At 37.7% G+C, this 16,473-nt stretch overlaps 1 protein-coding gene across 8 annotated transcripts in view; it reads right to left on the reverse strand.

The window, feature by feature from the left end:
• Positions 1–16,473, reverse strand: part of CCDC150 (coiled-coil domain containing 150) — a 62,287-nt gene that overhangs the window by 3,749 nt on the left and 42,065 nt on the right. For 6 of the 8 annotated variants that reach the window (XM_072961533.1, XM_072961532.1, XM_015249313.3 and 3 more), the window contains 8 exons: positions 13,757–13,864; positions 7,879–8,007; positions 6,856–7,025; positions 5,785–5,878; positions 4,748–4,917; positions 3,739–3,865; positions 603–797; positions 79–147 (listed from right to left, as the gene is read on the reverse strand). In XM_072961533.1, the coding sequence (XP_072817634.1) occupies positions 79–147; positions 603–797; positions 3,739–3,865; positions 4,748–4,917; positions 5,785–5,878; positions 6,856–7,025; positions 7,879–8,007; positions 13,757–13,864 (1,062 nt within the window). Of the gene's footprint in view, positions 1–78; positions 148–602; positions 798–3,738; positions 3,866–4,747; positions 4,918–5,784; positions 5,879–6,855; positions 7,026–7,878; positions 8,008–12,416; positions 12,972–13,756; positions 13,865–16,473 lie in introns of those variants that run through there. The other 2 variants (XR_012072829.1, XM_072961534.1) reach the window with 2 other exon arrangements.

The following is a 16,473-nucleotide window of genomic DNA, read 5'->3' on the forward strand; positions in this document are numbered from 1 at the left end:
GGAGGGAGACAGTGGGTGAACCTGTCCAAGGTTGGAATTTTATGCAAACGGTAAACAGCGTGTGTGGAAATCATCTACCTGTTCACAGTTTTTCTTCTGATATTGATCCTTAATGATCTCCATTTGCCTCAATTCTGTTTCTATTTGCTGAAAGTAAATGTGGAAATAACATAGAAAGATGATCAGTGGAAAAACTGACTTGCTTTTTTGCCTGCAGAATGACGGGAAGGATGACAGAAAGAATCCCACACAAGACCGAGTTATCAGTTCTTGCTGGGTTCTCGACTTCCAGCCCACTGACCCTGAAAGAGCAAAGCCCTGTACAGTCACTGTGGAAGAGACAGATGGGGAGCCAGAATGTGACACTGGCAGCTAATGAGAAAGACAACATTGACGCAGCAGTATCTCTGCTGGAAAAACAGCATTCCCCCCTACCCTGCCCCACCAAGGCTATCTGCCCACTTCCCAGGTGTGGCTGAAATTCCCAGGGAACACACGGTAGTGTTAGTGCTCTGAAACCATATTCCCCGGACACCACTGCCTGCCAGGATCCTCATCAGATACCAGGGGAGTGAGGGGAGGCTTGGGGTTTCTCATACAACCTTCATCCTCTCTATATTCTGAGCATTATTCGCCTTAGCCGACAAGTGGAGCTTAATTTGGGCCTTTTGAGTCTTTATTTTCTCCTTGCTGCTGTTCAGCATCTTTTCCAGCTCTGTGAGTTTCTGCCGCAGCTCTCGGTTGGTCCGGGACACTTCCACTGATCTGAAGTTGGCTTCATCAAGGGCTTTCTTCAGCTGTGGAACACAGAGGGAACATCAGAGCATTTTTACCTTCCACTCAGAGAAGCTTATGTTTAGCTCGGTCCCTGTATTTCATTCTTTTTGGACCTTTCTTTTAAAAAGGAGGGTAAGTGAGGCAATAAATAGATTTGTGGAGAATCATTAAGTGATTTTCACAATTTTCTGTCAACCAAACTGAAACTGTAAAATTAGTTTTGGCTCTCCCAGAAATGGACTCTTGAACCAGTTAATCAGGAATTGCCTGACTGATCAGCATGCATTGGATAATCTGCCTGGCTGACCTGTCATCCCCTAGAGGAAGTAAGCTGGCAATAACTAATCCGTTTTTTTGCCTAGTGTAACTTCTTTGTTCTGCCTTATAGAAAGCCTTCCATTTTGTAAGGCTCCTTGAAGCTCCTTTCTATCTGGAATGAACTGCATACTGCCCAATTCAAATTGATTTTTGTTCAAATAAACTTAAAATTTTAATATTCCTCAGTTTATCTTTTAACATTACTTAAATCACCTTACAGGGTTCCACTTCTCCGCATGTGCCCTTAAATCAGTGCCACTTAATTTTTAGGAAGAAGAGGCAGCTGAAAATGGAGAAGACAGGAAAGTGGCATTCTCTATGGCTGGTAAGTGTTTAACATGTCAAAGAAAAAGGTCCAAATGATTTGTACCTCTTTTCTCTACATTAGCTCATTCCTTCAGATCCTAACACCACACTCTACAGGGTCAGCCTTTCATTACTACTCAGCTAACTTCCTCTGAGATATTCCACTGTTACCTCAATCACAGCTTTGTCAAAACTGTGTAAGCCCTAAAAAAACTTACTTTGTACTTATGTTTATGCACTATGATAATTACTTTACATATATTTTCCAATTTAACCCTCAAAACAACCCTGAAACATTGTGATGATCTCCATTTTAGGACTGAGGAAACTGACTCAGAAGTTTAGTCATGTGCGTAGACAGTAAATTAACACACTGCTAAACACAGGGCCAGCTGGTGCCTGCCGATGCCCTGTGGCCCCCAAACTTCCAGCCCTTAGGCATCCACTTGCTCCTCTTCAGAAGACGAAGTCCTGACAGGTGTTTGCCTTAGCAGAATTAACAGCCCTGTTAATTAATACAGTAAGACTGGCCTTACCATAGCTCAGGCCGACTTGTCACAGCCCACATCTCCTCATCGGAGTCATAAATCCCACTGCTGTGCTTTGTCGCTCATGTCTCTGTCTTACTGGAGTCATAAATCCACTATCCTCCCGCATACCAAAGCCCCTTCCCTCACTTACAGCCAATCAAAAACTCTGCTTTCCTATCCCTTTGTGCTCACAGCCCCTTCCTCAATAAAAGACCCTGTACGTTCACACTCGGGGCTCACATAGGCTCTTCTCGTCTGTGTGGCCGCTGTTGCCTCCAGCGGTGTACCTTTGGTAAGTTCTGCCTCTGTGTCCCCCAACATTTGGTGGCCTGTAGGGGACTCCAAAACATAGGGGGACCCCCAAAGTAAGGGGAGCCCTTTGGGTGGATCTCCCTTTCTCTCACTGCCTTTCTCTCTCTCCCCTCCCCTTCCTAGGGGAGCCGCTCCCCTTGGCTTGATCGGATGCTCCTTTCAGGAGGTCAGATCATCGTCTGTCAGGGAAGGCTTCCCTCTTCCCCTTCCTGCTTTGTTCTCTCTCACACTTTTCTGCCACTCCCTAGCATTTGGGACTTCTCCTAATTCTTGCCGAGGATTGAGGAACTCTGGCTGGGCCACTCTCAGTGGGCTCTGAAATTCGGTCTGACAAAGGAGAATGATGCCCTGGCCTGGAGTGGTGAACGCACACGTGGAGCATCTCTTCTTCTAAATACCTCTAGCCTTTGACTCCATGCTACCACATATGTTGTCCCTGGGTCAGGGGGACTATGCATCTCACCGGGGAAGGCACACATAAGGACTGGTCATCTGGTACTTTGAGACACCCAGGACCCTGTCTCCTGATTAGACCCAGACAGTAAGAGGGAGAGGCCAGTTCAGCCGGTAAAAGCGCTAGAAAGTCCTGCCCCCAAGCAGCACGCTCCTCCTGCTCTCTCTGGTCTCTATGTCAATCCTAACTTGCAGACTTGTTTTGTATCTCCTTTCTCCTGAGCCTGCCTCTGAGACCAGGATGCTTCAGCAACATCAGCTGAGTCTCCTGTCTCCAACTGTGATGGCAGGTACAAGCCACTGGTGGGTGAGTCCCCCCTCTTGCCTTTCTCCTTCTTTCTAAACTGCTCAGCCCTTGTGCGGGCTTAGCCTTGGCACTGCACTAGTAAGAGGCAGAACTGGGACTCCTAGTGCACCGTGAGCCCACCCTGTTGCTAGCTGCTTAAAACATCACTTACTATTCCCTTGGTCTCCTGCACAAGTTCACAATTTTCACTGATCCTTGTTAAAAGGATTTAAACTTTAAATATTCTGAACAAGTCTGACTGCAGGTACCTTTAGCTTCAGTGTACCTTTTTGTTTCCCACAGAATGTTTTTATAATCTTGCTAAGATTTATATAGTGATTTTGCAATTTACAAAATTTTACAAAATTTGCAATTGTAATTACTGGGGTAATTTTACTGGGTCAGACTTGCAATTTACAACTATTACATAAATAGTACCGCTATTGCTGCTTTTACACGTGCCTCGCAGGAGAAGGCAGAGGCAGGATGGATGCTAGCTACGTGAACTAAGGAGACAGATGATTTGGTATCTATCAGACGGCAGTCTCTTCCTTTGCTGGGCAGATAACTGTGTATCAGAAATTTTTTTGTGTGTTGATTTACAGATAGCAGAGAGATGCATCTGGCTTGTTGGGGAAGGGGGAGGATTGGAAGAGCCAAAGAACAACCATAGCCATTCTCAGAAATTCCGTAACTGGTTCTCCTCTCCAAAGGCATTCACCTAGAGAGAGACGTCTTTGCCACTTGCCTCCATACCTCAGTCATTTCCCGTTGTGCTGCTTTCTTTGCAGTTTCTCTCTCAGTTTGAAACTGCTTTCTTAGAGCATCTATGCGTTCAGCATGCAACTCGGCTTCCATTTTGGATTCTTCATTCATCCGTTCTCTGTTTTGAAAAAGACGATAAATCACCTTTAGAAATAATCTTAGGAGGTAAGAAAGGCAAACTGTCCAAAGCTGTGTGATTTATAAATGAGAGCAGATCAGTCACCAGGTGAACTCACTGATCTGGAAGTCATTAACAGAAGAAAATATAAGCATTTGCCTATAGCATTAAAAAACAGAAAGAGTGAAACACACACTCTTGCCTTAACCAATATTGAGTAGCCTTGAGCCAGCAACGTTTCACCAGAACATAAAACGTGTACAGATCGAAAATATGAAAAATATGTTCTCTGCTTTAGCTTTTACCTGTCTGCTGTATCAATGTGCTCACCACCTGAAAAAAGATCCATGTGCATGACGCATTTCCCTTGGGTATAAATTTTCATGGAATGTTATTAATACCTAAATCGTATTTACCTAGATACAGTTTAAGGAAACACTTTAGTGGCTCGACCTGAACTTGATGGGTCTGACCTAACTCATCTCAGGCCAAAACTGAAAACAATGAATGATGATTCAGCATCTGGTTAGATGGAATCATCCCACTCCTGAAGGGGTAACTCCCATCCAGGCTGCTGTTACCTTTTCCAAATCATACATGTTTCTGCCAAAACTTTTCTATCAAAAATTTATGTGCACTTTAAAAGCAAGTGTCCCAACTTGGTTTCACTTTCACGTACAGAAGGAGATTGACATTAGATGAGGGAAGAGCTTAAAAAGAGATCCAGATGAGCGCGTGTACCCCAGCCGGCTTCCTTCACACGGCTCTGCTAGGAGCACCAGTGCAAAGTAGGGAAAAGGGCTGAACTGGTTTCTGTGACTAAGCCAGACTCACTCTCCCAGAGGTTCTCTTCTAATCTCACTGTGACTATACTGCCCTTACCTGAAAGTTTCCAAATTCTGTCTCTCGAGTTCTTTGCCTTCCAATTTCTCTTGAACATGATCAAGCTTTGTTTGCAGATGATTATTTGTCTGGAGAGCTTGCTCCAGGCTCATAGCCAGTTTCCTGTTGTCTTCTCTAGCTACATCTAGAGCTTTCTGTAGAGGCTCCATCTGAAAGAAAGAAGAAAGCAGAGTTTAATTCCACTGTAACAGATGCAAGAAGTCCACAAACACTGTATATCACTCTTTATATGTGAGAACTTACTACACACAGTGCTGAGGAGACTCTTAGAAAGTGACGGGAAGGGTATGCTCCATTGGTCACTAGACCACTTTGGGAAATAGAAAATAGGATGAATGCATTTGGCTCTAAAATTTTAAACTAGTTAAATTCCCTTTCCTGATTCTGTCACCCTCTGGTCTCACCGCCTAGAGTGGTAAGAACAGGCAAGTGTCCCTTGTATATCCTTCCTGAAAAAGCTTACTCATATGAAATAGCCCTTGTATTTTATACATGTGCCTATGTGCAGATACATGATCCTGTGTGCATACACCTGTGAGGATGTGTCTCCCTATTTAGTGGGGTCAGTCTAGCTACTTCTGACTGAAGTTATACGTTACTCTCTAAGCCCCTTAACTTCTGTAATCATTTATGCATTAATACATGAAAAGAATATAGACCATATAAGACAAAGAGAATTAGGCGTAACTGTGGTCCTAGTTTGCCAGTCAATGACTCATTGTAAGACTGTAGACCCATCTCCCATTTGTAAATATGTCCAAAATTTTGGACTGTCCAAAACTCAGACTTAAATGGAAAGGAAATTTACCTGATTGTTTTACTCCATTTTTCCAAAACAGCACTATCCCAATAAAATAAAAAATAACATTATCGTATATAAAAACCAGATGCAGGGGGAGGGTACAGCTCCGTCATAGAATGCGTGCTGGGTTCAATCCCCAGTACCTCCATTAAAATAAATAAATAACCTAATTAAGCCCCCCCCCGCCCCCAAGGAAAAAAATCCCAGCCTCTACCTCACTGTTGTGCTGAGCATCTATGACAAGCATCCTGGCCTGCCACTGGTCCACTTCTGCTTCCAGCTTCTGCACCCGCTGTTGATTTAGAGCCCTACAAACAGAAAGCACAGAGAACGACAGGAAAGAACCATCTAGGAATGATACCATTGGGAGATACAGGGTGTCCTTCTTCCATGAAGCTCAAATGGCACGTGTAGTGAGTGGGTTACAGATGCTCAGAATATCTGGGAGTTGGTAGGTGACAATTAGCCACAGCTTCAGGTTAAGAAACTAAGGCTCCTAGGGATTAGAAATTTGTCCTAGCTATGATTTAATTTGGCTAAATAATTAAACTATCATATATGTTAATGACTAACTTCTGGACTAGTAATTTTATACTGTATATTTATCACTAGTACAAAAATATATCACACCTCTAAGAAGACTGGTTTGCTATTGAGATTTTTACTGTTTACCTAGAATTTTATTGTGAATAATAAACTATTTTTAATACCATCCCACTGACTTTTAAGTTCAAAGGTAATCCACATACGTAATGTGAAAAATAAGCAGAATGAAGAGTAAAAGTCACTTGTTCTGTCATAACATAGAGGCAGTATGCACCACCAATCCATGCATTATAGTATATCTCAGAGGACTTATTAAAATTAGCCTAAAAGGGAAACTTTTATGAAGTTTTTGAAACATTCAAAAGAATTTACTTATAAAGGATGATTCATCTAAAATAATTACTAATCTTTAAATAGGATACTAATAAATAGATAATTAATTCAAACTAAAGTACACACTTAGCTTCAATTATCTCAACAATTATCATTCTGTAGACCCAAGGGCAGGTTTAAATGGTATAAGGATAAAACAGCAATATACATGAATTTCTAGAATGCACACTCATTTATTTACATCACTACAGATTTTCCCCACAATGCTAGTTCTTTAAATACCATTTGACTAATTTTTCCAGAGAGAGCAATATAAAGTGACTGTTTCTTCACTGCACCCCGTTCCTCGCTGCAATGCAGCAGAAAAATACAAGTACAAAGACAGAAAAAAAATCATCTCTGGTACCTTTCTTTCTTGAGGCCTGCAATCTCTGAATCCCTCCGTCCAAGCTCTATTTGCACTTTTTCCAGAGCACCTTGCATCTTACTGTGAGACGCCAACACATTCTCCAACATGATTGTAACTTTGCAGTTGTCTTCTTTAGCCTCTGCCAGTTGTCGCTGAAAGTTCCCCACCTAATAGAAAATGAAACAAGACAAAGATATTTGATCCTTTCTGGTTATCCTGCTGCTGCTGCTGAATCCCGTTACTTCTAGGAAAGAGCATGGAAACCCCGTCTGGTAGAAAGCTAAGAAGAATAATTAAAGTATATTTTCTTTCTATTTTAAGTTATTATGTCTTTGAGAAAAAGAACACTAGACCCTGGATCCTAGGACTCTGCAGTGCTTCCTAACTCTTGCCATGTCCCAGCACATATGTTAACCAGAGACATCGGGATCGACAGCTGCTTGGGTCTAGAGTGTTCCCAGGCCGGCCCTGCTCAGCTACCTTATGGTAGGGTCAGAAGAAGGTAACACATCTGAAGCCCATCAGAATTATCTCAGGGAAAAAGGCCATAAGAGAAAGCGGAAGCTGCTGACGAATGATGCAACTCACAGCCCTCTTCAGAGGCAAAATTTAGCACCTGCTGTAGAAGTTTGGGATGTGACCTCCCTTACCACCAAGCACACACACTGTTAAGCAGAAAGCATTTGGTGATTTAACATAAAATCATGGCAGTCTTATACCACATTAATAAAACATAAGTAGGTGGTGGTTATCACCAAGATCAGATGTATTTCAACAGAAAAAATCAGGACTTTTTCTTTTGGTTATTTTAAAACAATAAGAAAAAAAGTTAAATTATGCATTTTTAAGGGAAATATTTTAAAGCTCTTCTAAAGTTTTTTCTTTAGGAAAAAAAAATCTTCCTCTGATTCGTCCTCATTCTTTTTAACTAAAGTAAACAAGAAAAGAGAGAACATGGCTCGTGGAGGTTTGGAAGCGCTTCATCTCAGTAACTGACTGCAGGAAGGACTGATGCCGTGCCTTCTTGTTCTCCCTGTCCTCCAAAGCCTCGAGGTCCCCTTTCAACTTCTGACTCTCTTTCAGCGCTGCATCACGACCCTTCACTGCTCGTGAGAGCTCCTCTTCATTCTTTTCAAGAATGGATTTCACCTTAGGAGAGAGAAAGAAATGATAAATGACTTTTCAAAGCACAATAAATCAGCAGAGTAGGACATAGCAATTTAGAAATCAAACTTAAAATGTTTAATTAAATATGCTTATCCACTATTATAAATAAAACCAGCTTCAGCTGTTTTTCCTCTTAAAGAAAACTTGCAAAAAAAAAATCCGTGTGAATAAACATGGGCAAATCTCTAATATATGTCAATCTCCATGAAGCAGAGAATGAGGGAGATGGGAGATAAGACCATGAAGGTAAGAGGAAAATGGGGGAGAAACTGATTATCATGATTATCACATGATTGTCATATTTGGGATTTGAAAATATAACGTAAATGTACAAATTAATAAAAGCAGAGATGAATAAGTACTAAATAGTATCGCAGAAAAATGAATCCTAATGAGAAGTACAATTTTATATCCCTGAAACACAAAGTGTTATACTAAAAAGTATATCTACACAATCACTTCAGATGACATACTGTTTTAAAAACTACCTTTTAAAAACATTTTATTTTGAAATAATTATAGACTCACAAGATGTTACAAAATTAGTGTGTAGTCCCTGTACTCTTCACTCTGCTTCTAATGGTGACATCTTATATTACTGTAGTTTAACATCAAAACCAGGAAATTGACTTTGGTACGTGACTGTTAGATTAACTGGATTATGGAATTCACAGTTTCAGCACTTAAAAAACCTGCATTCATCTGTATATGCACATATGCACACAGCTCTAAGCAGTTTGATCCCATCTACGTATTCCTGTGAACACCACTACAATCAAGACACAGAACTGCCTCATTTCCACAGAATTCACCTGTGCTACTTCTTTGTGTTCACACCCTTCCCCGTAAAGCCTTGGCAACCATGAAATAGTAAACTCCATTGCTTTTGTCAAGAATGCTACTTTAAACATTTAATACAATTAATTTTTATACAATACATTCACATTATTTTTTAAACAGCATTACTGAGGTATAATTGACATATAAGCAGCTGTGTATATTGAAAGTATACAATTTTGATATACAAATTCTTGAAACCATAATCAAAATAATAAACATTTCCATCATCCCCAAAATTCCCTCATGCTCCTTCGTAATCTCCCTTTCCGTTTCTACACATCCAGCCAATGCAAACACTGATCTGTTTTCTGTCAAAATAAACTTATTTTCTACAATTTTATATAAGTGAAATCATATTTTACGTACTTATTTTTGTATGGTTTCTTTCATGCAACACAATTACTTTGAAATTCAGTCTTCTGCATCTATCAACAATTCAGTCCTTTCTGTTGCTGAACAGTATTCTATTATACAGTTACCTGCTGGATTCCTGAGTTGTTCCAGTTTTAAGCTATTACAGATAGAGCTGCTCTGAACAGTTGTGTACAAATCTTTGTGTAGACATATGCTTCCATTCATCTTTGGTAAGTACTTAGGAGTGGAATGGCTGGGTTATACAGTAGGAGCATTCTTCACTTCTTTTAATTGAAGTATAGTCAGTTTATAATATGTCAATTTCTGGTGTACAGCCTAATGTTTCATTCATACATATACATACATATATTCTTTTTCATATTTTCATTGTAGGTTACTACAAGACATTGAATATAGTTCCCTGTGCTATACAGAAGAAACATGTTGTTTATCTATTTTATATATAGAAGTTAGTATCTACAAATCTCAAACTCCCAATTTATCCCTTCCCACCCTCTTCCCTCCCTGGTTACCGTAAATTTGTTTTCTATATCTGTGATTCTGTTTGTTTTGTAAATAAGTTCATTTCTGTCTTTTTTTTTTTTTAAAGATTCCACATATGAGTGATATATGGTATTTTTCTTTCTCTTTCTGGCTTACTTCACTTATAATGACAATCTCCAGGTCCATCCATGTTGCTGCAAATGGCATTATTTTATTCTTTTTTTACAGCTTGGTATTCCATTGTACAAATATACCACAACTTCTTTATCCAGTCATCTGTCGATGGACATTTAGGTTGTTTACAGGTCTCGGCTATTGTAATATAGTGCTGCTATGAACATTGGGTGCTTGTATCTTTTCGAATTAGAGTACCCTCTGGACATTTGAGTGGGATCATGGGATCATATGGTAAGTCTATTTTTAGTGTTTTGAGGAATCTCCATACTGTTTTCCACAGTGGCTGCACAAAATGCATTCCCACCAGTAGTGTTAGAGGGCTCCCTTTCTCCACACCCTCTCTAGCATTTATATCATTTGTGGATAATTTATCATTTTTAATGATGGCCATCCTGACTGATGTGAGGTGATACCTCATTGTAGTTTTAATTTGCACTTCTCTGATAATTAGTGATATTGAACATTTTTTCATGTGCCTATTGGCCACCTGTACATCTTCATTGGAGAATTGCTTGTTTAAGTCTTCTGCCCGTTTTGGGACTGGGTTGTTTGTTGCATGTTTCACTTTTAAAGAAACTACTAAACGATCTTGCAAAGTGGTTGTATAATTTTACATTCCTTTCCACAGTGCAGGACAGTTCCAGTTGCTCCACATCCTCACTAACATTTGGTATGATCAGTTTTTCACCTTGAAACATTCTAATAGTGTGTGGTAGTATCTCCTTGTGGTTTTAATTTGCATTAAACCTACTGACGGATGTTTAACATCTTTTCAAGTGTTTACTTATCATCCGTATATCTTTTTTGGTGAAATATCTGTTCAAATACTTTGCCTATTCTTTTTATTAGATTGTTTCCTTCTTAGTAAGTTTTGACACTTTTTAATAAATTCTGGAGACAAGGCTTTTATCAGATATGTGATTTGCAATTTTTATCTCCAGCTTGTAACTTATCTCTTCATTTTCTTAATGTCTTTCAAGAGCATAACCTGTCAATTTCTCTTTTTTTTCCCTTTATGGATCATGCTTTTGATGTCAAATCTAAGAAATCTTTTTGTAATCCAAGATCACACAGATTTATTCCTATGTTTTCTTCTAGAAGTTTTACAGGTTTAGGTTTTACATTTAGGGCTCTGATCCATTTTGAGTTAATTTTTATATATGGTGAGGAGTATGGACCAAAGGTATTTTGTTTTTGTTTTTGCATGTGGATATCCAAATGCTTTAGCACCATTTGTTGAAAAGATCATCCTTTCTCTACTTTTGCTGAAAATAAAATGTTCATAAAACTATTCTTAATAGGTAGCACATTCAGATTATTCTTAAGGTACAAAAGTCTTAAGTGAAAAGTCTCCCACTCAATTTCCTCCCTCAAAAATAATGTCAATTCATTATGATTCAGTTTAGAGATATTCTATGCATTACAAGTGAAGACATATGTATATAGTCTTCATCCTCCCACCCCCTTTGCACATAAATAGTAAAATACTACATATACTTTTCTGAACCTTGATTGTTTTAACCTAATAATATATATGTATATTATTAAAATATATATATATCTTCAAAAAGTATTCCAAACCATGGATATACCATGATTTATTTAGCTAGTCTCTTACTGATGAATTTTTGTTGTTTCTAGTCTTTCACCATTAACAAACGATACTTCAGAAAGTAATCTTATAAACATTTCTTATATACAAGTTAGTACATCTGTAGGATAAAGTCCTAGAAGACAACTGTTGGGGTAAAGTGATAAATATTGCCAAATTGCACTCTACAGGAAGATGTACCATTTTACACTCCCAACAGCAACAATGAAGAATGCCTTTTCCCCACATCTTCCTCAATGTTTCCTTATAACTGTTAAAAAACTTTTTCTGTAAGGATAAAAAGATAGTACAAAGGATGCCAATTTACAGGTTTTTGAGAACCTACTAGATTTTATTCTAGAGAAGTACATTAGAAAGAACAGTTTTTAAAATTTTATCAGTTTTATAAGATATATATAAATATGAAGAGGCAACTAGCAAAAGTGCTTACAGAAAGGGTCTAAATAGTAGTCAACTCCAGAAGACAAGCTATATTACTTTCTATTTTTAAATATCAAACAAAGATGAATACTCCAGTAAGTTTTCTTTGGAAAACATTTTCCAGTGTTCAAGTTCTTAGAGCTTCTATTTATGTATTTCTATTTTGAAATCAGACTTTACCCAAACATTTTACAATAAATGTTAAGATTACTAACATTGACTTTTAAGAAATGAAAATTAGACTTAAAAAAATCTCAGCAGTTACTGTTAAATGAAATCTGTTATTTCTGTGGCCAAAATAAAAATTAAGTTTGCAATAGCCAGAATGATGGTTTTGATCTACATTAGGTTCTCCTATTTGTAAAGAACCTAATTTTCCTGTTTCCACACCTCCAAACATTATCTTTCTGGATTGTTATTACTTCTCTTTATTGTTGTAAAAATTGGAAAAATCCGTATGATCTAATTTGTCATCTTCACTTACCGAATCCCGTTTAAGAAAATTTGGTGACTCATCACTTAATAATGGTCTTGAGGCAAGAATGTCTATTTTACCTTCCAGTTTTCCCTCCATGGTTTTAATGGCATTCAAGAGAGTCCTTAGAGAGATCCTAGAGTCTCCAACCTCCTGAGAAGATCTCACAGAAGTCAGGTTAGGTGCAAAGGTCACACGGCGCACAGGGTTTGGAGAAACACTGGGCAAACCAACTGAAGTTCGTTCCCTTACATTGTTTACATGGGGCCTATAGCTTTCAAGGAATTTTGAAGGTACAGGCCTCTCTGGAGATTTCCTTCTTCTAGGAGGCATCATCAATTAAAAAGAAATGAAATCACCTAAACCTAGAGTTACTTTTCAATGAGTGCCCCTTTTACTACAAGAAACAACACAGTATTCTAAATGAAGCTGTGATGGAAAAATACTTAAAAATGTGTTCCTTTGCCTTCCGAATGAAGAAAATATCAGTGTAAAGTACGTCCTAGTGAAGAAACAAAGCCCATCTAATGAGGCACCCTTTACCAGTACAGCCAGATGGTTAGAACCCTAGCAGTATTCTATTTGAAGACACATTCTAGTTCCTTGGTTACCAGGCATACACATACATAAATGTTATAGACACAGAAGTTACACACGCTTATACTGAGTGTTAAAAAATAAATAACAGTAAATTTGTAAATCATTGGAATCATGTTCTTTTAGAAACATTCCTGGATTATTTTCTTCACTAAATATTTTATGTATCTTGTTCATCTGTTAAAATGTTATGTGATCTACAAAAGATTTTCAGTCTCAATAGCCACCATGCTGACAAGTAAGCCCTCTGTCAAGTGTGCTGACTGCTGCAGGTGTTTCTTGTTGGCACTGAGTTATGCATTTGCCTATAATTCAAAAACCAAAGATACTTGTTCTTCACATTGGCCAAAAGTTTTAAGGCTCAAAATGAAAAACCACATTCTCAATGAAAGCAATTTTTGACACTTCCATCATAATGATGCTCCCTATGGATGCTCATACACAATCTATGCTTGTTTCTGAAAGGCATCACCTTCTACTCAGAATAAAGTTTACTGACTACATTCCTAATTTGCCAGTTATAGCATAAGCAAGTTGAAGGTCCCAGTCCTGCTTTAGGCATCTTTAGAAATTCCTCTATGGCTGAGTGGAAACTTGCACATAGTGGATGTTTAAAAAATGTTTGTTAACTTAAGTGAGAGAATATTCATCTTTCTGCGCTAGTATGGTGAGGTGGGGAGAAAGGCAGAGATTTCTTAGAAGGTAATTAAAACGATAATAAGAGCAATCTGTTTTGTAGCTCTTAAACACACCTGAGCATATTTGCCCTCTAGTGCCTTATTCAACTTGCGTAGATGGTCATTCTGTGAACTGGTTTCAGTAAAAGAATGTAGTTGTTCTTCAAGCTGCTTAACTTTTATCTAGAAGAAAGACAGAAGAATAATAAAAGAATCCTCATTAATGAAATATATATTTATATAAAGATGTTACGAGTTTTGCAGAAAAATCACAGAAAATTCTTAAAACTTGTAAAAAGCAATCCTAAGTTTTTCTAATGTTGCAAAGAAAGCTATTTCAACTAAAATAGTTATTTTAACAACTAAAAGTAGGCTATGGCCATTTATATGTACTGAGATAACTCATTTGGCTTCTATTGTTCATGGAAACTCCAAATTAACATGACTTGTGAATATAAGAATGAGACTTCATGGGTAATATACTTCACTTTTATAGGAATTGTGGTATCTAGCATTCAAAAGCCTTTTTGAATATGGATAGCTGCCAATGTGTAAGAAGGAAACATAGAGTCTTGTGTTTCACCAACAGAGAATTACAAAAGTTGAATTAACAGAACATGCTGAAGTATATTTGAAAACTAACTCATAAAGATGACTATTCACATCTTTTGCTTTAAAGCAAATGATCATTTGGGAGAATAAAATCATTAATATTTACTAACAAATCTCCAAATTGTATGTTTTGGACATGGGCTTCCTCTTATTTCCAACTCTCTCATTACAAATCAACAACTAACATTACTGAACCTATTCCTGAATCAGGAAAAATAGCATCCAAATTTTTTATTTAAATTAACTTTTCCCTCTGTCAGTATCTTTTCTTGTTTCCCTCTGTGGGGGGGGGGGAAACTATTTTTTTCTTTTTTAATGATTCACTTCCAAGTAAATGGCAGACATCATATGCTTCCCCCCATGAGGAGTTTAGAAAATTCCCGAGGTGAGTCTATGTGTAGCTACACACATCCATTCATGATAAAAACTCTAAATAAAGATGGAACAGAAGGGACATATCACAATATAGTAAAAGCCATTGTGACAAAGACACATCTACTATCATACTCAATGGTGAAAGCTGAAAGCTTCTCCTCTAAGAGCAGGAACAAGACAAGGATATACACTCTGGCCACTTTTATTCAACATAGTTTTGGCAGTCCTAGCCACAGTAATCAGGCAAGAAAAAGAAATAAAAGGCATCCAAATTGGAGGGAAAGAAGTAAAACTTACTATTTGCAGATGATATGATACTTTACATAGAAAATCCTAAGTCTCCACCAAAAAAAAAAAAAGAATAAATGAATTCAGTAAAGCTGCAAGATACAAGATTAATATACACAAATCTGTTGCTTTTCCATACACTATAATGAACTATCGGAAAGAGAAAGCAAGAAATCAATTCCATTTAAAATTGCACCAAAAAGAATAAAATACCTAGGCATGAACTTATCCAAGGGGGTGAAAGACCTATACTCTGAAAACTATAAAACATGATGAAGAAAAGTGAAGATGATACAAAGAAATGGAAAGATATCCCATGCTCATGGACTGGAAGAATTAATACTGTTAAATGTCCATGCTACCAAAACAAGTTACAGATTTAATGCAATGACATTTTTCACAGAACTAGAATAATCATAAAATGTATATGGAACCACAAAAGACACTAAACAGCCAACAGAAATTGTTGTCTTTCAGAGAAAAACACACAAAGCTGGAGGTATCATGCTCCCTGATTCCAGAGCATACTACAAAGCTACAGTAATCCAAACAGTATGATACTGGCATAAAAAGAAACACATAGATCAATGGAACAGAATAGAGAGTTCACAAATAAACCCATGCATATATGGTCAATTATTTTACAACAAAGGAACAAGAATATACAATGGGAAAAAGACTTTCTCTTCAATAAACGGTGTTGGGGAAACTTGACAGCCACTTGCAAAAGAAAGAAACTAGACCATTATCTTAGAGCATTTACAAAAATTAACTCAAAATGGGTTACAGACTTGAATGTTAAAACCTGAAACCATAAAATTCCTAGAAGAAACATAGACAAAACCCTCTTTGACATATACTGTAGCAATATTTCTTTGGATCTGTCTCCTAAGGCAAAGGAAACAAAATAAAAAATAAACAAATGGAATCTAAGCTTTTGAACAGGAAAGCAAACTACTGACAAAAGGAAAAGACTGAATGGGAGAAAATGTTTGCAAATGATAAAACTGATAAGGGGTTAATACCCAAACTATAAACAGTTAACACAACTCAGTATCAAAAAAACCCCAATTAAAACATGGGGAAGAAAACATACAGAAGGCCAAAAAGCACACGAAAAGATGTTCAACATTGCTTATAATCAGGGAAATGCAAGTCAAAACCACAATGAAATATGATCTCACAGCTGTCAAAATGGCTATTATAAAAAAGAGCACAAATAGCAAGTATTAGCAAGAATGGAGAGAAAAGGGAGCTCTAGTGCACTGGTGGTGCGAATGTAAATTAGTGCAGCCACTATGGAAAACAGTATGGAGGTTCCTCAAAAAACTAAAAACAGAACTACTATATGATCCAGCAATTTCACCCCCAAGTATATATCTGAAGAAAATGAAAATAGTAATTCAAAAAGATACAAGCACCCCAAAGTTCACAGCAGCATTATTTACAATAGCCAAGATACAGAAGCAACCTTAGTGTCCTAAGTGTCATCAATAGATGAATGGATAAAGATGTAG

Source organism: Vicugna pacos, chromosome 5 (assembly GCF_048564905.1).
Source record: "Vicugna pacos chromosome 5, VicPac4, whole genome shotgun sequence".
NCBI classification, from domain to species: Eukaryota; Metazoa; Chordata; class Mammalia; order Artiodactyla; family Camelidae; genus Vicugna; species Vicugna pacos.